The 27,232-nt window shown below is 38.2% G+C and overlaps 1 protein-coding gene across 1 annotated transcript in view; it reads right to left on the bottom strand.

Moving 5' to 3' along the window:
- The window catches only part of Macrod2 (mono-ADP ribosylhydrolase 2), a 1,713,649-nt gene that overhangs the window by 71,458 nt on the left and 1,614,959 nt on the right, over positions 1-27,232 (bottom strand). The window contains exons 10-11 of the mRNA XM_042666421.1: positions 21,402-21,446; positions 16,674-16,757 (exon numbers count right to left, since the gene is read on the bottom strand). Of these exons, the coding sequence (XP_042522355.1) occupies positions 16,674-16,757; positions 21,402-21,446 (129 nt within the window). The remainder of the gene's footprint in view (positions 1-16,673; positions 16,758-21,401; positions 21,447-27,232) is intronic.

The raw sequence follows: 27,232 nt of genomic DNA, 5'->3' as shown, positions 1-27,232 counted from the left end.
CCTTCCCCAGGAAGGGAGATCAGTTAAGACAATCAATTTATAGTCATGTTAAAGCCCTTTACCCACTTTCTTATTCATTTATTCATTCATTTTGCTACCTACAAATATTTGCTGAGTGCCTAATGTTAAAAAAATGTCATTTCTCTAAAATACTGTAAGCCCTTTCACTTTTACAAGTAAATATATTTGAGATTTTTATGGCTGTATTTGTGCTTGGCATATAACACAGTGTCTGCTTTGACCACCATAGAAATTTTATAGTAGAAATTCATTACCCTAGAGATGAAAAAGTGGTCAACAGCCAGTCATAATTGACAGTTTTTCAACAGAAAGAGCAATGAGTGGTCTATAAACCAAAGAAGAAAGACACAAACAAACAAGTACATTCCAAACTTATATGTGTTATAATGTTCAGGAAACTGGCTTTTTTATTTCTTTCCTTAGCTGAAACTTCACTGTTAGCTCATAAGGGCTTATGAGTCTTTTGGCTGGAACCTGTTGGAAAAATAATGGCAGATTTACTGAAGGGAAAGCAACAGTTAGTTAGATGGCCAAGAATGTCTACACAGAGGAAAATAAAAGTCATAAATAAATATTGTAGGAAAGAACTATGCTTAACAGGGAAATAATAATTTGACCATATTTGTAAATTTTTTTGTAAACTTAGCAAAACTTCCTTCTGCCACAGATATAATTTTGCTGGGTTGAGTCAGTTTTAAACTCTAAACCTAGGTTATTTTTTAAGTATCTATTTTCTTGAATCTTTCCTGGGGAGGAAAGAGGAAAACATGGATTTCTTTTATCTGAGAAGAAGTCATGGTGATAATAATAACAGTGATGTCATACTTTAGTTTCCTGATCAAGTTTTATTCTTGCTCTTCTCTATATCTTATAACTACTCCTTGAACAAACTCTGGAGAGAAAGGGTTGCTATTCCTGTTTTATAGATGAAAATACTAAGGTTTAGAGGAACTTAGCAAAGTTTCAAGCCAAAAATGGTAGAGTTGGAATTCAAACCCTCATCTGCTAGCCTGTGCCTTTGTATCATGACACACGGAACAGTGTCCCTCCAGTTCATTTTGGACCAGGAAACTTCTTGAACTATTTGGGTGAAAAGATTCATTGTCATATAATTAAATTTTTTGCAGAATTATATTTCAATTATATATTTTTCATTTTAGGGTCTTATTTGCTTTACATTTCCTGTCCACTAAACATGCTGCTTGCATTCCAATTACCCTCTAAAGGTATCTTGGGGTAGAGGAGAGATGTAATGTTTTGGTCACATTGCACCAATTCTTAAATTTGTGGTCGAAGAAACCAGACTGCTTCAAACCTGTCCCTATCAAAGTTAATATCTGAAAGTCTGACACTCCGCAGTGTTCATGAATAAGTAGGAAAGGGAATCTTCAAGATTCAGACTCCTCCAGTTTATTGTCTGAGTTTCAAAATCAGGTCTTAAACCCATAAAGTGGCTCTTCACATTACTTCTAAGATCTGTTTTTCTAAAAGGCACCCAGAGGACGCTGATCTGCCAGGCACTCCCTGAGGGTACTAGTTACAGAAACATTTTGTGGTAATGATCAAGTTACACAGACAAGGAGGTCCTCCATACTCTAATTTAATGAGCAGTAGAGGAGGAAATCCGGTAGCAATACAACACCGAGAGGGAAACAATTCTGTGTGGCTGCCAATTTATAAACATCAGGCTTCTAAAGACAGGGTTGTCACACCATCCAATTTTTTTTTTTTTCTGTGTAAACAGATGCTCAAATTTCGCCTTTGCCTGGGGTGGCCATTGAAAATGAACTCACTCACAAACACTACTTCTGGCATTCCTCTTACCTACTGTCAAACAGCTTCGAAATACAGAATGACATTTGGAAAAGTGAATGACCAAATTTTACAAGTCCACAATTTCGCATTGCCTCCCCATGCGCTTTCTTTAGGTCAACTGTTTAGTCCTATAAGCTCTTTTCTTACCCATTGGCTCCTTTTTCTCCAGTCATTTTCTGTAGATTTATCCAGCTATCTCAGCTTGGAAACATGCTTCTCGTTTGTTTTGTCTTATTTCTCCCCCAGGTGCCTTCTCACTTCTCCAAACACACTGACTTTCATTTTATACACCTTCTTGCTTCATTTGCTTTTACTTGTGAGAGTGTCTTTGCAACTCTTTGCATTTATCTCTAGCTGGGTGTGTTTTCCTGTCCTTTTTCTCCATACTTCCAATCTTCAAGTGAGGATCTTTAAGTATTGTCAGTGTTCCTTTGAAAATTTCCCTTGTTCTGTCATAGCAATGAAGCAAGAATGGAAGGAGTGGGGTATCAATCACATGCCTTATGACTAGCCATAATATCCCATCCTCTGAACTCTTACTTGCCGTGAAAAATATCCAGAAGACACAAAGATTCAGTCATCAGCTAGTATTTACTTACAATAGATATAAGGCATTTATCCCTTGGATAAGGGTCTCTTTGTTTTTGTCTGGTCAGATACACAGCTGGCACTTACAGTCCAGAGTTTCAAGCACAGTTGAGTGTGTCTTCCTCTTTGTCTTTCTGAATCTTACACTTGCCATGTGACCTAGGCCTAGGCAGTCTATTGCATGACCCTGGCCACAGTGACTGTTTCAGTAGTAGATAGTTGATCAAATCTGGCCAACCAGACACAACAAAACTCAAGTTCAATCATTCACCAGAGTTTTTGAGAAAGAGTTATGTAATTTTTCACTGGTGTTAATGAAATGATACAGTGTTTGAAGATACCTTTACCCCAGACAAGGAGAGCATCTGAGCCAACACAGAGAGAGACAGAATACAGAGATGGCAAGATAAATTCAGTTCTGATGCAAGTGTTTAATTATCTGATCCAATACCACCTGGATTTTTCAGATATAGGATTAAAAAAAACAGTTTGAAATGCTTTTCTACCTTCAAATAAAAAAGCCTTGGTCTACACAATCCATTATGGTAGATTGCATGTGCTTCTCCTACTTATTTGCACATCAGTAACATACATGGCAAATATTAAGTTAAAAACTCACAGAGCCTAAGATATACAATTTAATATGCTCATCAGTTCAGGAGTTCAACCAAGCCAAGCTCTGTTGTGACCACTGTTAGAAAATACCTTCCAAGTGCATCATTACATAGGAAGTTACTTTCCAAAGAGAGCTTCAGCGACAATTCTAGGATTGTCTTTTACTTGATCTCCCATTTCATTTATATTCCTCTGTCCTTTGGATCTAGTGTTCTTATGCCCTCATCTACCATCAAAGCTGTCTCTTAGAGAAAAAGAACAGAAGCAGTTATATATATGTGTATATATTCTTCTAACTTGGCTGCTGTCCAACCCCTTATTTCCTATTACTGCTCAATGGCATACATCCAAAATGCAAATTTTTTCATACACAAAGGAAGAATAACTCTTGAAATAATGCTTGGTGCCATTGAGGACTTGCAGCTCACATTTGATTTAGTAGAGCTGTACAGACAGCAGCGTGTGACTGTCCTCTCAGCAAAAGCAATGGGATTTAGAGTCAGCAGATTTTGTGGGAGAGTGCCTTTAAGCAGGAAACACAATTTGGTGAATCTATGATGGGATAACTGAACTCCAACCTTTCATAAAACAGGAGGAATTGACCATGCTTCAGTTGACAGAGACCAGTAACTCAGTAAAGTCAGTTAGTAGACAGGCATCCAAGAGTTGTGATATCCTTATTTCTATACAATCTTCTATCTCTTCAGTCTTGAATGCTGAACCTATGGACTTGCAAAACCATGCCTTTCTATTTCTGTTTATATTCCATGAAGAGTCTCCAGTATTTTTTCCCTGAATCTTATTCCACAGTATTTTAAAAGCTAAGTTATATACTAATATATGGATGGGTAGCAGATGCCAGAGCATATTATATCTTCCCTAAATAGGTGTATCAATGCATATCTTGTCCCACATGTTTTGATGTTCTGTTGTGTGTGCAATTTCATATATTCATCATTTTCAGGGCTTTATCCAAGTTGAAGAAGTATGATCTATGTTCTCTTCCCTTGAACCTGGAGGGTCAAATTAACTACAACTGATAGAATATAGTCAAAATGATAATGGTTGACTTTTGAAGGAAAGACAAAAAGTAATGTAGATGTCTATCAGCTCTTTCTCTTGCAATAAGCACCAAGGGAGCTGTGAGTCAAGGTTAATAAGTCAGACAGCCCGAGATGCCCTGTACTGACAGATCACAGGGAGAGACTATATCAAACTCCAGAGAGGTTCGAGAACATCCAGTTACTATAGTGTCCAATGTTTCCAGCCTACAGCCCAAGAATAAGTGAAGAATAGAAATTACTCTGTTATCTAATTTCAGAGCTATGCAAACTGATTCTGATTAGATCAGAAACCAACAAACAAACTTGCTGGTCGCTTACCAGATTGTAGATGTATAAACAAAATAAATGTCAGTATTTTAGGCAAACAAGTTTTAGGGGAATTTGTAAGTTATCTATAGAGCTAAACCTGGAACAGAAGATGTCTGCTTTTGCTAACCTATGTGAAAAAGTACTCAAAAGCTTGCCTGCTATGGTGATTTGGGTGTGTTTCCAGTTGAGAGAGAAATTTTAAGCAAGTAAAGGCTTAAAATGCTGTGGCTTAATGTCCAAACATAAATTCATGTGATCACAATGAAAATGCAACAGAGAGGAACAAAAGAGAGATGAAAAGAACAAAGCAACCAATATAAGGTGCATATTTGAAGAAGAAACATTTCTGCTGAATACAAGGAATACAAGAGGACCAAGACTCCAGAAAGGGGAACAGAAGGAATAAGCACAGAATGTGTTTGAAAAAAGACTGAAAGACTCATGTCCCCAGTGGCAAGTCAAGCTACATTAAAAGAGAGTGTGAAGAATTTAATGAAGAAAACTTCAAAATGTTGTGATCAAAACCAGTTAAGCACAATAAAGATTACCAGGACTAGCAATGAGGGGAAGACATTACTACCATCAGTCCTGAGAACTTAATAGACAAAAACCAAGCAATAGATAGAGATGGAGAGGGACACCTGTAAGGTCTAGGTACTGAGAAGGACAGCTATTGCTGTCTGGCTCCAAGGTTGAAGAGAATTTCAATCTTTCCTCACTTCCACCATCCAATCTCCTCCAATGACCTTCCACTGGTGTAGCCTATGACTACTTTTATTTATTATTTATTATTTTTTTTGTTGGTCATGGGGCTTGAACTCTGGGCCTGGGCACTGTCCCTCAGCTCTTCAGCTCAAGGCAAGCGCTCTACCATGTGAGCCACAGTGCCACTTCCAGTTTTCTGGTGGTTTGTTGTAGATAAGGGTCTCACTGACTTTCCTGCCCGGGCTGGCTTTGAACCAGGATCCTCAGATCTGAGCCTCCTGAGTAGCTAGGATTACAGGTGTGAGCCACTGGCACGTGGCCCTGTGACTTCTTAATAGGAGACCAACATATGTTTGTTGTCAGGCAAACATACACAGACTACTTAGCAAACATAAGGCACTGTACCCTCCAAAGTACACAGACATATACTGTGTTTATGGTGCTAATGTTTTGTCTCTGAGGAGACAATAAGGAACACAGACATATAAAAAGGAAAATCTTTCTTACAAAATGGGACAATGAAAAATAATGGAGAAATACTGATTGAACAACCTGAAGCTTCTGGTCCCCAGAGGAGAGTCTCAAGGCACAAAATAGATGAAAGAGTTATCTGAAAGGGGAAAAAGTAGAGGAATGGTGCACATAAATCTCACCGAAAGCCTTCCTAACATGTCCCCTGTAGATCAGAAACAGATGGCAAATGTGATGGATGATCTGGGAAATTATCTACTCAATGGAGTAGCCAACAAAAAAAATATAGTAAAATGAATACACATCCCAATCAACTTTGCCAGTATGGAAATGATCATTGTCTTACCTGTATGAGAAAGGATATATATATATGTGTGTGTGTGTGTGTGTGTGTGTGTGTTTGTGTGTGTGTGTGTATGTGTGTGTGTGTAATATACATCTCTCTATATAATAGTTCAGTCCATGTATACATATATGTATTATCTCTTTGCTACTTTGATGATTTGGTATTATACAAACCAGTAAAATTTAACAACATTGACAGAATGGACAGACTTTAAAAAATTACTTTGAAGTAATTGTACAAAAGGGTTTCAATTCAATGAATCAGTGTAGAAACACAATGTATCTTGGATAAAGCCTTTTGGAAACCCTAAGTCCCAGACAGGTTTTGCTATATTCCTTTGTTTACACTTAGTACCACTTTGGTCTGTACTCTATAAGGTTTAGCCAGACTAGGGCAACTTGCTGCCTTGGTCTTACTGTAATGGAAATTCCATAGGAAAAAATTCTGACAATTAGAGAAAGTCCTGGAGAAGTTGTTATTTTTGTGAGCTATTTCCCTGCATTTAATATCAAGATCAGCTAGTAATAGTTTAGCTAATGTTTCCTAAATAGTGATTCATACACCAACTACCCAGAAATGATTTCTAAACACAATTTTCCACTAAAAAGAATAAAAGTTTCTTGAGAAAAAAATGGTGAATGGATGCCAGGCTGAGAACACTATTATGGTGAATTGAGTAAAAGAGGAAATCATGAAAATCCATGCAAAACATAAGTAGATAAATAAATAAATAGGAAGTATCTTCCTAAAAGATATTCATCAATTAAAAGCAGAGACAAGAGACTCACTTTCAACTGAGAAACCTCTTAATCACTGACTTAATCTTACAATCTTCATAAAATACATTGAAATCATGCACTCCTCATAGCATGCCAAGAAAATTCAAAAGTGCATAAAGTTGCATAGACAAACACAAACTAGAAACATTCTATAGTATAATAGCAGAATAACACAATTTTTAAGAATGCCAAGAATGTCAATTAATCAATTGGGCACCAGTGACTCATGCCTGTAACCTTAGCTACTCAAGAAGACTGTGATCTGGAGGTCCAGTTTGAAACCACCCTGAGAAGAAAAATCTCCACTTAGCTAGCAAAACAAGCCAGTCTTAGAATATGGCTCAAAAGCTAAAATGCCAAGAATGATCAACCATGCTAAGCAAACATGAGATTCTGCATTCTAGCTCTGGTTCCAGCAAAAAAGAATGCTAAAGTCAAAACAAAGCAGACAAACTGCTTTAGAATAGAGTTGATTAGGGAACATGAGAACAAAATGGGATACTTGGGTTTGTTTGTTTGTTTTTACATTGTATTGTTTTGTTGGGAAAATTGCTAAAACTTCACTTGAGATAAAAAAAAGGAATGGTAGTAATCACAGTTTTGTGTTATTTTTGGTCTTTATTGTGCTCTTGTTGAACAAATCCTATGGTTGTTGAAAATGCTCTGTTAAAATATTTGAGGATGACTGACATCAGATTGGCAGTCCATTTTCAAATTTTTTTATTTGTATGTTTTTATTTGTATGTTACTGTACTTGTAAATTGCTGTAAGTTTGAGATTGTGTTCATATTAATAGAAAAGACAAAAGTAGTGGTAGGTACTCCAAAAATGCCATACATGCAGTTACCATGCACTTTCTGATGTGGAAGAGCATTGGGACTTAGTACAGGATTCTAGATACTCAGTACTTCCCACAGTAGCTACATTAGACAAGGGCATTAAGGTTTCCTGACTGGCGCTGATGGCTCATGCCTGTAATCCGAGCTACTCAGGAGGCTGAGATCTGAGGATCATGGTTCAAAGTCAGCCAGGACAGGGAAATCCCTGAGATTCTTATTTCCAATTAACCACCAGAGAACCGAAAGTGGTACTGTGCCTCAAGTGGTAGAGCCCAGGAAAGTTCAAGCCTCATAACTGACAAAAAAAAAAAAAAAAAGAAAGAAAGAAAGAAAGAAAAGAAAAGAGAGTTTCCCAAGAGGAACACTTTGTGCCTGTCTACCAAGACCTCAGCTAAACCACCCCATCTTCACCCTACATCCGGAAGCCAGTCTCTTGTCCCTCCAATGCTTTCCTCACCAACTATGTGTCTCCTGTCAGCAATGGAGATTATCACAAGCCAGTGGGGAGTTCTCTGGATGGAGAATTGAGAAATGACTCAACTGGATCTGCTAACAGTTTTTCCCGGGGAGAATTCAGTACCCTGGTTTGCTGTGTACCATTCCTCAGGCTGGGTGCTCCCTGGAGATGAAATCATTTCCTCAGTGCCTCTGATGGCTCCAGAGTACCAGAGTCAGGGAAGGAACATGCATCCTTGAGCTAGACATTAGGAGAAGGTGGCGCACATCCAGGCAATTCTAGTGTCGGTGGAGAGTTTTAAGACCCTCACTGGTATAGTAGGAAAGCACAATTTTGCTCTAGTAGAAAATTGAAAGTTTGAAATACAATGGCAAAACCCAAATGTGAAAACCTAATACTGTTCAAAAAGCAATCTCTCTCTCCCTCTCCCTTTCCCTCTCTCCCCCCTCCTCAAGACAAGATAAAACAAAGCCTTGTTTGTTGAAAAATTAGTACCTAATATTTTCAGCATAGTTTTAGTGTTGGGGAAAACAAAAATCATTGTAAATACATAGCCCTTGTGAACTCAAGAACTTAATTTTCAATGAAACATAGGTGAATACATAGGGATGAGTCATTCTTTACCCTCAGTTCTAGACCAAAATAGAACAATGGAGAAGCAGGTACAGATTGAATATCACACGCACGCACACGCACACACACACACACACACACACACACACACACCCCCTTTACAATTATTATAAAGAGGTCCACCGCATATGCTCTATTGAACTGATCTTTTCCTTTGGCTTTTTTAATAGCTCACTTAGTGTCATTTTTCATGAGTCTCCTAGAACATTTTGGATGAGTTTGCAAAGAAAGCTTTTTTTTTTTTCTATCTGCAAAAGCATAAGCCTAACCATGTTCTCAGAAGTCTTCTTGGCTAATAAAGGCATGGCTCAGAGTTTTTGCAATAAAGATGCAAATATTTACTAGGCATGATGGAAAGCACTCATAAAGAGATACTTTTCATGAATATGATGGTTTGGTAGAATAACACAATTTGATATTGACAAGGGACTCAGACACTGAAGATGTCTGAACTGTGGTTGACCTGAGTGAATGGAAACTCAAAAAAGCAAAACCACAGATAAAGGGCTACTATGATTGTATATAGATTGAATATTGAAAGAGACTACATCCAGGTGGTTGGGGACTATGTTTAAATTTTTGGAGTTAGGATGTTGTGGGACATCTCTACCGTACCATCACTTACCACACCAGAGGGTTCTTACTATATTATAGGTGAATAGAGAGACTTCTGGAAGTATGGCTTTTTATGAAAGTCATTTTGGTCTTACAGATGCCCTGGGAGGGCTTCAGAGGATCCTCTTATGGGATTCCATCAACTAGGGATACAAGACCATAAGCAGTAAGAGCAAGACCTAGCCTCAGAAGAGAGAGCTTTGTTCCTAGTATCTTATATAAGTAGATCTCAGGAAATCACTGAGGCTGGATAAGAAACACCTGTGTTAATCTCTGATCTGATAGCCTATACCTAGACCCCACTTTCTTCCTTATTCTCCAACTTAGTCTGATGCCCTCTAAGACATTTTAGAGTCAGTGGAAACTGAGGAAGGATTGAAGTGTATAGTTCTGTGAATGTTAGGGATAGACTAGTTTCTGGGGGCATCTTGATTTGCAGATAAGGAGGAGATAGCCTGGGAAAAAAGTCTGTTTTGGATTTAGTGCAGAATTAATGTAGTTTGTAGAAGAGGGGCTGGGATGGGAGTTCAGCAGAGCTCACTTGTGCGAACCTGAAAAAAATAGGAGAGAAAAACCTAGCAAGATAGGAGGTTGAGTCAATGTGTTTTAATATTGTGTTCATATTAAAGGGGATCTCAAGTATTGTTATATGAAATGAATACCTTTTTTGGTGGCAGGAAGCTTTTACTCTGTTTCAGATTCAATATACTTTGTTTGACTCACTGTCTCTTGCGTTTAGTGAATGTCCTGGATGGTTACAATATGCCATTTGTTTAATCTCTCTGTGTTGCCACCAAGAAGGACTTTTTCTTCCATTTAACATATAAGAAAAATGAATGTTAGGAGAAGGAGGCAATGACTGTTCTGTCCACATTCTTATGAAACGGTTTATGGGTAGAAGGAATTATGAACATTATCTCCCAAACTAGGACACTTTAAGAGTTTAGGCATACATAGTCAATAAATGACAATGACAACAGCCACAAGCTGGAATTGTCCTTGGTCCAAGAGGACCTGTGGTTACTCTGCTCAGGTAAGTTCACCTCTTCTCTCTATGGAAAATGCCATAGCACATTCTCCAAGTCCCATTTGAAACCCTAGTCTGCTATGAGATTCTGTGGTCATGACTAGGGGTCCATGCAAAGAGTAACAACTAGAAATGAAATGAAGTGCTGTTTTCTTCTGATAACCTGTGACAAAGGAAAATTCAGAATGACCCCAAATCAAGGAGAATTAACATTAAAGCAAGATGGTGGTATAGGCATTTATTGAATCCTTTTCCCACCATAAACATTTATATTTTGCTTAAGCTCTTGGCATTTTAAGATCTACAGGATAAAATAAAGCTTTTCTTCATGAGAAGACCTGTTTACCTCATTCCTGCTCTTTTTCCTTAAAAACTGGTCAATCACTAAGTTTTTTTGAGTGATGGCAAAGTCAAAATTATGACTGCCTGATTTTACCCTTCACTGCACTTGTCAAAAAAATTAAATTAAAGATCATGCTTATGAATATAATGCATGAACTGCTGCATGGCATTCCGAAAGATAGAATGTCCCTTCTGTCCAGCCACTCACAAAACAGCATGTCACAGGATACTTTAATATGCAGAGAAGAATAATAGGTCAGAGAGAAAATTCTGCCTCTGAGGAAATATGAGGTACATTCCACAAATGGCTTATGAATTCACAAAAAATATTTCAGTTAGGAAATTATTAATACCTCTACTACTAACATTATAGCCTTGACACTTTGCACAGTGCTTTGTATGTTCCAAAATGTGTCCACATATAATTGCATCTAAGTAAAGAGAATCATTAATATTTTACAGCAGAGTAGAGGGCTGCTTGATTTAGCATTGTAAGAGCATCCCATGCATGCTGGCCAAATAATGCTCTGGGTTGGCCCTTGTAGAGTGAGTGCTGAGGTGCTTGTGCTTTCTGTAAAAATGTGATGATGGGCTGGGAAAGTGGCTCCATAGTAGAGTGCTTGTTTCACATGCATGAGGCCCTGGGTTCAATTCCCTAGTACCACATAAACAGAAAAAGCCAGAAGCACTGTAGCTCAAGTGGTAGAGTACTAGCCTTGAGCTGAAGAGCTAAGGCAGCACGCAGGCCCAGAGTTCAAGCCCCATGGCCCACAAAAAAAATGTGATGGAGAACTTCCATTCATTTCCCAAAGACACTGAGAGCTGTGGAGATGTATGTATGGAGAAAATTGTCCTAAACATGCTTCTGAACTTAGTAGCAGAAAATCTGTTTCGGATTTTAAAGATAAAAAGGTGGTTTTGTTTGTAAATGTATATATATATATATATATATATATATATATATATATATATATATATACACAATTATAAATAAAAATAGGGACTTAAAAAAGGGTACAAAATCTGACTTTGCCACTTTCCTAATCATTTGGGTTAATTCCTGAGGTCAATTTAAGATATATGTATGTATGCTGTGTCTGCACATGTTTGTATATATACACATTGTTATGCATGTATATATGTAAATGTATGTCTATATGTGCATACTTCTAAGTATGTAATACCTATATATGTATGTATGTATCTGTCTATCTACTTGATAAGGAGGGACTAGTGCATTTGCAAAGGAAATCATTAGAAACCAGAAATAGTTCCTAAATCCTTAATTAAGAATTATAAGCAAGCCCTAAAATGGGTGTTTTCTTTGGGACATTTGCCAAACTTGCACAGTTTAGACATAGAGCAGTGGTTCTCACACTTGAGCAGCCACCTGAGTTATACAAAGGGCTGTCAGTAAAAGGTTCTTGGTCTGGGATTAGGCCCAATAATTTGTATTTCTAACAAATTCCCAGCCAATACAGATGATCTAGATTCAAGAAAACTCTGACAACTATTAGCCAGAGTTTAGGTTTGAAGGAGAAACAGAAGGGAGGGTCCTGGGCTTAGTGGATGCCAGGGTAATTTTCCTACACCAGTTGTATTTTTTTTGGAGAGAAAAAAAAGGAAAACAACAAAGATTTTGTTGAGGCTTACCACCCATACATATTGCACTAACACGAGTTTAAGGATCACAAGAAACAACAAACAAATTTCTCAGCCAAATATATATATATATATATATATATATATATATATATATATATATATATATATATATTTGAGATGTTGCAGAAAACCAAGTGTAGATAAATAAGCTCTTAAAATTAACTTCAGAAAGCTCCCACATATGAATATTCAAGGAAACTGATCATCGAAAGAAAAAAATGCATAAGAAGTAAACATAAGAATGACTTTACAGAAAATTTAAGTGCAGAATCAGACTGGCACAGACTAGAAATGTTAAAATTTCAGCTACAGATTACTTTTGAAGCTATTCAAACAAAAGAATGGCTAGATATTTGGAAAGGAGAGAAATAAATCTTGTAGAAAGGGAATGCTATAATGATTGACGTTAGAAGTTAAGTTGAAGAACTAAACATAAGTTTAAATAGAGTTGGATAGAAAACAAATGGAATGATAAACTTAAAAAATAACCAAAAGGCATCAGAGAGAGAAAACACGGGATAAAAATAATGCAACATAGCCGGGCGCCGGTGGCTCATACCTGAAACACTAGCTACTCGGCAGGCTGAGATCTGAGGATTGTAGTTCAAAGCCAGTCCAGGCAGGAAAGGCTGTGAGACTCTTATCTCCAATAAACCACCAGAAAACCAGAAGTGGTACTGTGGCTCAAGTAGTAGAGCACTGGCCTTGAGTTAGAGCTGAGGGACAGCACTCATGACCAACCTCCTCAGAAAGTAATGCAATATGGTCAAAACCTCACCAAAAACACAGGAAAATAAGATAACTACTAGTCACTGTGAGGTGGGAAGCAGGGCAGAGAACTGTAAGAGAAGAGAGAGGAAAGATGGGGCTAAGTGACAGAGTGATAAGCTGAGGGATCTATAAATACAAACCGCCAGAAGCTTCTCTTACTAAAAAAGCCTGGGAGAGATAACCAAGCTAGGAAAGATTGATAGTTCTAAAATGAGAGTAAGATCTAGAGAGAAGGGTCATGATCCACATTACCATGTCCTCTTCTGCCCAGAGATACAATGATTCTATTTGCATTCCCAGGAGGAAAGGATGATTGTAACTTTCTGCATTATGACAGGAAACAAAACAGCATGAAACAGCTGAATGTATCAATTCAGGGTACATAGGATGTTTTGTCAAAATAGAAACATTGATAAATAATAAGCACCACATCATGGAGTCACCTGGCACTTCCTGTCAGGTTGAGCTCCCCTCACGTTCTACTTGTCTTTGAAGCTGTCTTAGGAACAAAGGCACAATCCCCACATTCCCACACTTCCGGAGAGTGACTAATGTTTACATTCACTATGATGCCATTGTCAGGATGTCCCTGGGAACAAATCCATAGTTATCACATTTTCATCACAGACTTGTGACTCAGAGCCAGTTCTCAGATCACCTATTTGTGAAGCTGCGTGACTGGTGGCTGTTTCATATTAGAACTAGAGGAAGATGTTCCTAAGCAAAGCAACTTATTTCATAAGAAGCTTTGGTATGTCTTTCCTTAATTGAGAGAGAGGGGGGAGGGAGAGAGGGAGAGGGAGGGAGGGAAGGAGGAAAGGAGAGGTGCTGTGTGGTTTATTACTTTGCTTTGTGATGCTCAGTAGGAGCAACAGACTCAAGATTCTAGAAAGCAAACTTCAAAAGGGTCATTCATTGGATGGGAATCATTCAACTTCTTTAGGAGTATAAATAATTGTTCTCTTGCTACCAACTCATTTCCCAAGCATGGCTTTCATAGATTGGAAATGACCTAAGTATGGCAAGATGGACTCACTCACTGACTGCTATAAGCACCAGATATTGATTGCCTTCTTCATGATTCTAAGTGTTATTCTCTACGCCTTTCTATTTTTTAATTATTTCAATGAATTAGGACAGTGGTAACTCTACCATATTCCTAATTATGGTAATAATAAGTATAATAGTCATCACTAAGGGAATGACAAACACTTTTTATAATAGGAAATGTTCCTCTCTTGCTTCATTCATGGGTGGGAGAACCCACCCACTCTGCTGTACCCTTCCCAATTTCTTCCTACCACTAATGAGTTCACGAGTAATTAGAACTGCATTTCTCTCTCATCTGCCTATAGAGAATGCATGTGCTAGCCAGGTGCCATTGGCTCATGCCTGTCATCCTAGCTTCTCAGGAAGTGAAGAGAGGGAATATGGTGATTTGAGGCCAGCCTACACATAGATGTGAGACTTTCAGGAGCTGAATGTTCATTTTAGCTCCATGAAAAGCATCATCAGTCATTTATAGGGCTGGGAAGTTGGCTCAGTGGTAGAGTGCTTGCCTTGTATGCATGAGGCCTTGGGTTTGATTCCTCAGCACCACATAAGCAGAAAAAGCCGGAAGTGGGGCTGAGGCTCAAGTGGTAGAGCGCTAGCCTTGAGCTGAAGAGCTGATGGACAGCGCCCAGGCCCAGAGTTCAGGCCTCACGACCGAAAAAAAAAAAAAAACAACAATCTCAGGCTGACTTAAGCTTACAAGAGAGACCCTCTTTCAAAAAAAAAATAACAAAGGCACTAAAGAGTCAGAAGCATAGCTTAAGAGGTAGGGCGCCTGCCTGGCAAAGGCACGGCCCTGAGTTCAAACTCCAGCATTGCCGAAATGGAAAAGAACATATATATATAGAAGTCATGTCCAGGTCTGATTTTTCACTTAAAGAGTACAGGGGCAGCCTTTGTCCATACAGCCAAGGACAACTGCATTTGCTTATGATGAAGTCATGAGAATTTCATATTCAGAACTTAAACCCACCATGAGGATGCATATGTAAGGGATAGGTAACCTGATGTTCCTGTTCCACTGAGTTAGGAATAAAACTAATTATTTGATCTCTACCTTTCTTGAATCTCAGCCTTCTCAGTTGATTCCGACCTGGGGTTGGGGGTAGGGGTGAGAGCACTGCCATTATTCATTGCTCAACTCACACAGAGATTGTGCAGTTATGGGGTCTCTTCCCAAGCAAGAGCCTGCTGCCAGGAAAGAGGTTAGCTAACTGCCATACTTAGGCAATCCACTGTAGTATCCCCTCATAGGAAGGTCCAAGCTTCTTGTAGCTAGCGACTGAACAAAGGAGGAGAACAAAGCCCAGTTATTCCTGCCCAATGCAGAGTACCCTGATGGTCACTGCTGGCTAGGCCTCTCCAGATTTCCTCAGACTTCATAGCAAATCAAAGTTTAGGTAACCTTCCTCCATTCCTCCTTTCACCCTCTCTTGCTTCTCTCCTCATCATCCACAGACTTGCCCTCCTATAAATTGCATGTCTACTTCTATCTAAGCATCCTCCTCTGCCTCAAGACCCAAACTGGCAGATCAGTATCACTATACTCTTCATTTCACTGAGCAATTGATGGAGTTTCACAGGAGAAAGTAGAAGATGTAGATATATTTCAGATGTTAACCCATATGCTTAGTTTTGAGATTCACATGAAGAAAAAGTAGCCCATGCCTACTTTAGAAGAAAATCACAATGACAAAGAAAATCAGAATGACCTTGTATGTTATGCCAGTGCTGTACAAGAGAGACAACATATTTTCTTTGTAAACCTGAGCCCAACTAGAAGAAGCCATTCAGTGCAAAAATGCATGGGCTTGTAGAAGACAGAAGAGACCATGTAAGACAGGAAACATTTGTGGCATCCATTACTGAGGGATGATGCTGAAAAGACTAAGAATATGTCTGTGAGAACAATTACGGCAATATGATAATGGCTATAGGCTGCCTGATACTCAGTCATAGATCTTAACTAGCAGCTTTACATAGCTTTGGAACATTCAACTTAAAAGCATTATCCTCAACTTTTCTCTTTGCAGAGGTAACTAATACATCATAGTGAGGAAATGGGGGGTTTTAATTTTCATTTTTTTCTTTCCTTGTTTTTTTTTTTTTGTTTGTTTGTTTTTGTCTAGGGCTGGGCACTGGCCCTGAGCTCTTCAGCTCAAGGAGAGTGCTCTACAACTTGAGCTACAGTGCCGCTTCTGGTTTTCTGGTGATTTATTGGAGATAAGAGTGTCATGGGCTTTCCTGTCCAGTCTAGCTTTGAACTGCGATCCTCAGATTTCAGCCTCCTGAGTAGCTAGGATTACAGGTGTGGGATACCAGTGCCCAGCCATTTTTTTTTCTTTTACAATGACAAAAACAACTCCAAACTCCACATCTAATTTTCCATCTTCCCATGCAGAGGAGAGCAAACATATTTAGAAAAGGTAACAGAATTGCCCTGTGAGTTTTGAACACTTAGGAATATCTGGACATGAACATTTACATATAACTTAAAAATTAAATAGACCATTTTTTTTTGATAGCACAATCTAAAGGAGAAGAAGGGTAAGGTTTACCTTCACTGGAGTCTTTGGAACATTCTGGTTTCTTTGCTTTGCTCTTCTTGAGGGGTGGAGAGAGGCCTTTGTGTTCTAACTCCTCTGGAAACACAAAGATTTCGTACATTTTTATTTAAATATTTACCAGCAGAGTTCAAAAGTATGCTAAAGTTTAAATACATTTTCCTCTCAGTAAATCTACCCACTCACTGAATCTTAATTACAGATACATATGGTCACCATGCTGGAGTCAAACTTTGGCAAGGGACCTGTGTTTCTCCAACTTCCTTAGACTTATACTTAAGGCTTAGGCTGCAGCAGGTCTTGAAGACATTTAGTAATTCACACAACAGTTTAATTGGACACAGTGCTTTTTTGTTTAAAGATCTTCCATAAGAGAACTGCACATTATTATGATTATTTTTCCAAGAGTTTAATTCAAAACTTCATGGATTGACAGCTGTCATTGTGCATATCATTTTGTTCAGCTTCAAAGTTGGACATAAATGTCACTTTTTGAAAGGATGGGGGTGGGGCTTGAAATTATCCTGCCTTTATTTAACAGCCTTCTTTCGTAATTCAAATTGGAAGTAATCACTCATATTCCCAATTCAACTATTGTGTTTCTAATTTTTTTCAGTATTCTTCCAACTCTATCCAATGGGTTTAGTAAGTAAAATGATGAAGACAGTTTGTAAAAAGTGTCTCTAAATTCATCCCATTCTGATATAGCATACGTTAAATATGCAGTCTAACATTTCTATTGAGCTCAGGGCTTATGTCTTCACCTACTTACATGGAATCTCAATTTTGCTTGGGAATGGATACCTTCTTTGTCCCTTCAGATCTATTCCTCATCCTTTAACACTTCCTTACTGTGCCCTGGGCAACCAGAATCTCTGAACTGCATTAAGAAACTTCTTGGTTCTCTGGTTTCCTATCAAATTCAACCAATGGACAGCTAAGAGAATTTACTTCCTGGACCTTAGTATGGGCCAATCATGTGCTTCAGGATAAGATTATCGTCCTTGTCCACAGTCTTTCTCCATAGGACTCTTTGTTTCCTGAGTCCTGTAGCCACGCTTCCGCCATTGTCCCTTCAGGGCTGGGATTTAAGTGTGTCTCTCTTCTCTCTGTCTTAATGCTCCCTTCTTCGTTCAGTCAGTCCCTATCTCAAGCATTTCAAACAGAACACCAGCCAGAACTTCTGAGTAGCTAGGATTACAGGCATGAGCCACCAGTGCCTAGCTTAGGAATTCTCTTTCAAATATATTATTTGTACCTGAAATTATCTTGCTCTCTTGTTAATTTTTTCCTCTTCTCCTCCTCCTCCCCCTCCTCCTTCTCCTCATCTTTTTCTTTCACTTCCTTTTCTTCTTCTTCCTTTTCATCTCTCTTCTTTTTCAGTGGTACTGGGATTTGAACTTAGGGACTTAAACTTGCTAGACAAGTACACTACCATTTGAGCAATATCTCCACTGTGTTTCTTGATTGTCTGTTAACCTCTTTCCCCAATTCTTTGACTATAAGCTCCATGAGAAAGGGCACTTGTGCTTTCTTTGTATCCTTGGTGCCTAGCAGTACCATGAGAATTTCATTTAAAACTCCATTTTTATTTTTGCTTCACCCAGGCCTTTCTTGAAGACTAAGATATAATGGGGCCCGTGCCTAATTCTCACTCTCTTAGCAGCTGCTCTCTTGTGCCAAGATTCTAAAATTATACTATGGAGCTATGACGACTCAGTTCTCTTTTCTCATTTATTAGGAAAGGAGCAGAAAAAAAAACCCTACCACATTTGATAGATGTTCTATTAAAAACCTTGGCATTATAGACTACAAAGGATTGGGGCAGTAGGCTAGATGTTCTATGGTTGCAAGTCAGTCACATCTAAGGTCATTACCATGGCCAGGGTGAGAAATTTTTGCCAGTGACTACATTAGCCACCCCCTCCCAACTTCTGTCACCAGGTGTGAGATGTATGCTGACCTTTGGAATGGGTTCAGCGGAAACAGAAATGAGGTATTTGGAATAGCTCACTGAGCACAAATACCAGGCTCAAAAAGATTCATAAAGTGGGCAAAGCAACATTTGCAATCTCACTTGGAGAAGACTCTAAGCCTTTCATGTCCTTGAAATGCATTGTCTACAATGGGGGCACCAGCAGAGAATTTCCAGAGCTAAAAATTCAATTCCAACCCAGCATTTAGTTTTAGCAAATTACATTTCTAGTTCTTGACTTTCCACCTGAATGGAAATTCATAGTGAATGGGTGAGATTTTCAAATACATCCATTTGCCTATATTTACAGATATTTAAACACCCCCTAAATGCTCGTATTTCATTTTTGAACAGTTGTGTGCATGAATTCATGTTAATTATGAAGTCTTCTAGGACAGGAGTATTGTATTATCTCATGACAACCATAGGCCTGGTCCTGGAGTATTCAGTCACTGATACATATGGCCACTGTATCCAGGTTTCTCTGTGTGCCTTTATAGGAATAGTATTCCCTTTTGGACTAGGTTACTGAAGGGTGAGTTGTTCCTGCTTCCCATCAAAGCACTCTGTACTTGTTAGTATACTATTATATATATATACATATATATATAATATTATATATACATATATATATTTAGATAGCTTCTCTTTCTAGCAAAGGGTAGAACCTGGAGCTTTGCCATGAACATGGCTTTTCCCCCTTGAGGAACACAAGTGTGCCTTCACCACTGTTGTGTTGAGTGGCTATAGATGGTTGTTGATTTTATGCCCTTGCTAGCTTAGGTTGGAGCCAATTCCAACAATGCATGGCCCTGTACATAAACAGACTCAGGAAAATAGTTACCATCTAATTAAAGAAGATGAAGGCCACTTCCTTTCATCTCCCATGGGACAGAGCTTCACCTTCAGGATAACTTTTTCTAACTCCTCTGAGATTCATTATCTACTTCTGTTTACTATATAGGTCTGGAGCAAAAAAGTTAAGAACTTTGCCCTGGGGCCAAATAAATCTGTATTCAAATTCTATATCTACTATTTAAGAAGAAATTCCTTGTAAGACTTGATGATAATTTGCCCCAGATATCTGTTTTATGTATTCCATTAACTTATGCATAGCAAGAAATTGGCACAAGGCATGTTCAATTAAAGCCTGGTGTGCTGACTTAGAGAGGTTTTGAGACTCATCTGAGCCAGTACAACTAATTTTACCATCACCCATTTGAAAAAGAACATGGTAGATGTGTTCACACCCCAGAAATCAGTTAGCTCTTTGCATCATGGCTCACATATCCAGAGAGTCAAAGTTCCCAGCATCCATTTGTCTTAGGTATTCAAGTTGTTATCCACTACCATTTGACAATATTTGGCAGGTTGTTTCACTCAAGTAATCCAGCACTAGTGCATCCTTAAAACTTGCATTCTCAAAAATGTCTCTAGCTTTCCTATCTACAAGAGAAGAGATGAAGAGGACAGAGATACAATGGCAGTTAGTGGTCTTAGGAGGCTTGTTTAAACTGGAGACCAGCATGTTCCAGTATGAAATCTGAATGAAGCTGTATTTCCTCCCAATACCAACTGGAACGAGAGAGACAGAGAGAAGAGAAGAGGAGCATAGAGGAGAGGAAGAAGAAAAGCAAGAAAAGCAGTAATGTACTGAATCTGTACTGTGGGAAAAGTGATATGAGAAATATTCAAGATAAGGTACCTTATTCAACACCCTAAGCAAAACAATTGATGGGAATTATTGCCTCCAGAAATAGAAAATGAGCTTCACAGAAAAAGATACTTGCTTAAGGCCAATAAATAGTTTAGTTAGTTGAATTCAGGCCTATTGATTAATGAATTCATTTTTAAGAACATATTCACTGGTTACATTAGACCAGTGTCCATGCCTTTAAACCATTAGATTTCCCTTATAAATTCTAACCTTTCTTTAGGAGTTAGCATACAGCTTCCTCTCTGACAGTGAGAAAAAATTACATGCTATGCGAAAGTATACTTTTCAAAAATGACCACCCCTACATTTTAGACCACGCAGACTCTGCAAAACTACTCCTTATCAAGAGACAATTCTTTCCCCTGAATCTGAATGACTTGTTCTGTGAAAGTGACATTATGGGACTTTAAAGCTTAGATATTAAAAAGGGTACAGCTTCTAAGGTTCATTAATTCTTGTGAGGAAAACTCAGTGGGTCAGCAGGCTATAATGAGTCTCAGGCTATTGAAAGAAGCCACATGGTAGTGTTTTGTAAAATTGTCTCAACAAGTTTCAGCTGATGATGGCTGGAATCAATCACCAGCTAGGCAAATGAATGAACAAGTTTTCATATGACTAGCCCTGGCTGTTGAGACTTCTTGGTAAGCCTCAGACTTCATGGAACAGGATAGTTAAGTTATTTCAGTTTGGTAGTCTGTACTTCATACAGAATGTATGGGAATAAGAGGTTGTTTTAAGTAACAACTGTGGAAATGATTTATTACACAACTTTTAACTATAGCATCCGGTTCCATTTTTACCTTAGCTGTCAGGAAGCCCAGTCTAACTTTATGCTGGGTTATAATGAGATTATTTGCTCACTAGTGCAACTACTTCCTTATTATATTGATCATGTATTTCTAGCGTATTAACCTTATCTTGTCTTTCTTCAGAAAACCATAGTATATATAGTATATACATATATAGAATATATACATATATAGTACATATACATCATATATGAAAAATAATAAAATCTTAAATGTAGTACCTGAATCTTCTTTCATGTCAACATCTTCTTCTCCATCATTATCATCTATGAGAAACAGGAAAAGATAAAGTTCTATAAAAGCTAAGAACAAAATAAATAAATAATAAAAATAAATAAATAATAAAAAATAAATAAAAGCTGAGAACACCAAAATTTTCCAATTGAGCTGAATAACATAATTACATAAAAGAAGGGACAGCATATATTTCTGTTTTCTGTATTATGCTGAGCTAGAAGGAAAGTGTCCATGTCAGAGAAAAAATTAACACCCAAAGTTTACATTTCTTTTCTAGGAAATAATTACATATTTATAACAAGCTATGTGTGCAGTAATTTGTTTTACTTACATCAGTAAGTCACATCAGTCATTTCAACTATTCAAGTTTTAAATCACAGACTTTAGATGCTGTATTTTCTGCATGTGTTACAAGTATGCAGTACTCATCTCCAGTAACGGAGAAATGTAGAGAAATAAGCCAGACACATAAACTTATCACATCTCTGTACAATGCCATGAAAAGTACTGCTCTGCTATTAGGTCCATAAATCTAAACCTTTAACCATGTGCTTTCAAAGCCCCTCTTAGTCATATCATTCCCATTTGATTGCTCTCATCTCCATTAATGATCACTTGCAAATGGACGAACGGATCAGGGGATCTGCAATTCCTATGCACTGTAGATGGTATGCTTGAGGTTTTGAACTTATATTGTCAACTCGTTCCTCGAATGTTCTCCGTATTTGGCACTGTGATGTGACGATGGATCCCTTAATTTCAGTTGTCGAACCTTGACCGTCTGAGTGATGACAGTAGGAGGTGAAGGCTTTGAGAGGTGATTAGATCACAAAGGTGGAACCTTCATGGATGGGATTAGTGGCCTGCAAAAAAATGAAGAGCCAGTCCTTGCTCTTGTTCTGCGTGAAGAAATGGGGAGAATATAGATCTCTATAGGGACCTGGACCCTTGGCAGACAATACAAGTACTGCAGCTTTAACCTGGGATTTCCAGCCTCCAGACAGGGAGAAATAAGTTTGTTTCTGATAAAGTCTCCTTGTGTCTGGCAGCCCAAATGTACAAAAACACTAGTCAGTCAAGTTCTGCCTTATTTCTGTGTTTGTTCCACTCTACTCATATTATTGTGGATTTTGTTTTGTTTTTTGGTATTAGGGTTTGAACTCAGGGCTTTTCACTTGCTAGGCAAGTGCTCTGTCCCTTGAGTCACACCTCTAGTTCTTATAATCTAATTCTCTCTCTCTCTCTCTCTCTCTCTCTCTCTGTCTTTTAAAGAAGTATATTGTGTCTAAGTATAGGAAGATTACTACTTCTCATCTAAAAATATCTTAATCATCAAGCACATTATGAAATGATAATGACCGAGGTCACTGTGCTTTTGATAATCTAATTCTGACTCATTGTCAGCCAGATTTCTGAACTCTAACTTCTTTGCCTGAGAGCTTCTAGAGTTGCTAGATACAACTGAAGCAAATACTAGGGTTTTAATAACCAACAATCAGCCTCTCAGAAATGGCTGATAACATTTGCGAGTCAGTATTCCAACTCTCTGGCTTTTGATATTCATTTACAAACATCTGGAGTTGTTCCTGGCTATCTCCCAAAGCCCTGCTCTCCATTGGGCCTCCGAAGTCCTGAGATAAATGGTTGAATAGTTGACCTATTGTCTTCCTATTGTCTTCTCCTTCCCACTACACTCCTCTAGTCATGTGTCTCAGGCTTGCTTATCAAAGAAACTAGTTCCCCTTGAATCCTTGTTTCAAGACTTTCTTCTTTGAGGGACACAGAACAAGATGGGGGTTATTGTAGTCAAACAAAGGGAAAGAGGTCTGTGAAAATGCATGGATGTGAACAGACAAGAAGTTTTTAATGAAAAAAAAGTTAACTTGATGGCTAATATGAGAAGCTATGTGAAATACTCCATTTCCAGTGACCTTATCTAGCTGAAGGCCTTCTATGCCAGGTACGATGGTTAGTTTTAGTAATCAATGTGAATGGGCCACAAAATGACCCTACATTTTTGTTTGTGTTTCTGTGAGGGTATTTCTGGAAGAGATTAACATTTGAACAGGAAGACCTAATAAACAGATTACCTTTCTCACTGTGACTAAGCATTAGACACGAAAGAGAAGGCCTGGATAAAACAGAAAGGCTGAGCCTCCCAGTATGAATGTGGAGCCCTCTGCTTAAATGCACTCATGCTTATATATATATATATCGTTTCTAACTTTGAATTCAAACTTAAACATTGGTTCTTTCTGGATCTCAAGCTTGCAAATAATCAGAATGGAACTATATAATTGGTTCTATTAGTCTTAGATTTGACCTGAACCGTGAGTTCTTTCCCAGATCTCTACCTTGCCTGAAGATTGTAGGACTTGTCAGTCTCCATAATTTCATGAGCAATTCTTTATAATAAATGATTTTTCCATATATAAGTATATATGTGTTCATGTTTTTGTATGTATATTCTGAAAATATACTGACTAGAACTAGCCAAAAGAAAGAAAATCCTCATTAATATCCCTTGTTGAAGTACTAAACCTTATCAGGAAAATTAAAGTAAGTAAACAGCTTTAGGCAGAGAAGTCAGACTCAATGTTAAAAAAAAAAAATCATTTAGCCAGGTACCAGTGGTTTACACCTATCCTAGCTACTTAGAAGGCTGAGATCTGAGGATTATGGCTCAAAAGCAGCCCAGGGAAGAAAATCGGTAAGGTATTTATCTCTAATCACAGAAAAATCTGGATGTAGCTCAAGAGGTAGAGTGTCACTCTTAAGCTAAAGGAGTCCTGGCACAGGGGTCAAGCTCAGAGTTCAAGCTCCAGGACCAGAACACAAACAAACATTTTTTTAATGAGAAGAATTACTGAGAATTTACACATGCCTTCATATTTTGGTATTATGTGTATTAGAATCAACAAAGTACTTTTTGTCCAGAAAGCACCTAACATGCCATTTCATGTGAATCAAATCCACTGTAATTCAACAGTACAATATTCTATATAATGTACTTGAGTCATATTTATGTGACCTATTTCTACACAGTTTTTTTTCCCTATCAAAATCAGGAACCCAAGGGTTCCTGATGTGGCCTAGTGGTAGAGTGCTTGCTTAGCATGCATGTAGCCCTGGGTTCAATACTTTGGTACTACATAAACAGAGAAAGCTGGAAGTGGCACTTTTGCTAGCCTTGAGCAAAAGCAACTCAGGGACAGTGCCCAGGCCCTGAGTTCAAATCCCAGGACTGGTAACAACAACAACAACAATAAAAATTTAAAAAAAATCAGGAACCCCAAAGACAACATAAAAAAACAGATGATGGTCTATGGAAATAGAAGACAACAATTACGACATTCAAAATTTGGAAGTGGCTGAGACTGATAGAGCACTGGCATGGGGCTGGCTGCTACCCTTAAAACAGTTCTTTAAGCATCATATTCTGAGAGGACAACAATGAAACCAAAGGTTTCTAGTCAAAGTGATATAAATACCATTTCAAAATAGTGAGTGTTGGGGCTGGGAAGGTGGCTCAGTGGTAGAGCGCTTGCCTTGCATGCATGAGGCCCTGGGTTCGATTCCTCAGCACCACATAAGCAAAAAGAAAAAAGCAGGAAGTGGCGCTGTGGCTCAAGTGGTAGAGCGCTAGCCTTGAGCCGAAGAGCTGAGGGACAGCGCCCAGGCCCAGAGTTCAGGCCCCACAGCTGGACCCCAAAAAAAAAATAGTGAGTGTTATATCAGGTGATATAATTCTGGGTGTTAAGGAATGAGCATGCTAGGGGAAAAAAATCCCTTTCTCTTCTGGTGGTAGACCACCCACAGGCTAAAAATACATTTCTCCTTAAAGGAAGAACCTTTTTGATATTAATTTCATAAAAGGTGTTGTTTTATTCACCACATCCCTCTCTGTCAGAACATTCTGTTATGTTCTAGATAAAATTTACAAATATGTTCTGAGTTTGATTTAAAAAATTATGTGAAAACCAACTAGTTGCTCCTGAGAAATCAATTTAGGGCAATTCTATAAGGAAATTTCTAACTGATTTGGAGAGCTATAATATCTATTTCACTTTCTTCTGTGGAAGACATAGTTAATATGATTTTTGGTCTAAATCATTATAACTATCTTCTGAGAAGCACCTTGTTTCCCAATAATGAACAGGCCACACTCAGAAATCAGACATTCTAGGCTTTCGAATGACTTGAGATCTGGCTTATTCCCTTCCCTTGTACTGTTGTAATTAATACAATATTTGGGGAAAGTCAAATAACAAAAACACACAAAATCCCTCTAAACAGAAGAGTTTGCTGGTGGGGCAGATCAGGCCTATATATAATCTCAGGGTCTTCAGATCAATATTTTTAGTTCAAGGCCAGCCTGGACAATAAGTTAGTAAGATTCTATCTTAGCCAAAATAAGTCAGATGTAGTGGTCCATGTCTACAATCCAAGCTACACCACAGGTATAGGAAGAGGATTATGGTGCAAGGCTGGCCCTAGGCAAAAACCAGCAAGACCACATCTGAAAAATAACTGAAAGCCAAAAAAGGCTGGAGAAATGATCTACAGTAAGCAACAGAGCACCTGCCTAATAATCACAGGCCCTGATTTCAAGTCTTAGTATTGGTGAAAAATCAAAATGCAGCAGAAGTTCTCAAAATGTGGTTTCTAGATCAACAGCACCATTATCATTTGAAAACTTGTGAGAAACTCAACTTCTCAGGTGCTATTCAAGATCTGTGGAGCCCAAAGCTTTGGAGAGGAAGTCTGTTTTTGATCAGCCTAACTGGGAATGCACACTAAAGACTTATAACTTTAGGACCACTGGTTTATAGGACTGATACTGATGTATTAGAGGACAATCTTTCAAAAAGTAGATATTCAACTTTTGGAATACCTAAGTTGAGCAAAGTTATGATATCTCATTAACACTAGGGTGATGGGGAGTGGCCAAGGTGGGTCTGAAGAATAGCTATGCCTCTCACAGGATGCTATTAGCTGTCTTTTATATAGCTAGATGGATGGTGTGCGTCACAGGCTGGGGCCAAGATTCATAGATTGCTCAGAGATGTGTACATGGATGAAGAATAATTGCAAAGATGTCCACCATTGCACTGAAAAGGCGGGTGGGGAGTTCCCCACATAAGCCATGAAGCATCCCCTCTACCTCAGAGGGAATAAAAAGATAGACACTGGGCAGATATCTTGATTACTCTTATCAAACTTTTAGAGATGTCTTCACACATGGGTGGACAGTTCCATAATCCTCATGCAGGATTTTATTTTTGTGTACTTTTTTGTCAGTACTTATAAGTCTTCTTTCTTAAAGTATAATTTTTTGGATAATATTCTGGTGGGCTCCTCAGCCTTTGATATTTCATTACCAATGACTCCTGGGAACAATTTGCTTTGCCGAGAAATAATTTGCTTTACAGAAATAATGCTAATGAGGGATATCTTCATATTAGGAAAGATGTTGGAATCCTTACAGTTTCTCTGAGATCTGGCAAGCAGAAACTCTTGTGAGAGTGACGGATTAGGTAAATTTCTCTCAGAACCTGACTTCCACCATGAAGTTGAATACCTGGACCCAGAGAATCTAACAGACAGCAAAGTGCACTCTTCAATGCAATTGATAGGACTTGAAGAAAACTTTTAATAACAGATAAACAAAGGCAAAAAGGCTTTTTCTTCCCAGTGTGTGTGTTTTTTTTTTTTGGCTACGATGAACACTCAGATGTCTTTTATTTTTTAATCTATCAATCAATAAAACGTATTTGCTTAGAAAACAGCACAGTTCTACTACTTCTGATTTGGT

Source organism: Dipodomys spectabilis, unplaced genomic scaffold (assembly GCF_019054845.1).
Source record: "Dipodomys spectabilis isolate Male_0828 unplaced genomic scaffold, ASM1905484v1 ptg000365l, whole genome shotgun sequence".
In the NCBI taxonomy this organism is placed as follows: Eukaryota; Metazoa; Chordata; class Mammalia; order Rodentia; family Heteromyidae; genus Dipodomys; species Dipodomys spectabilis.
Note: the sequence above shows the minus strand (reverse complement) of the source record. Positions and strands in the feature narration are given on the sequence as shown.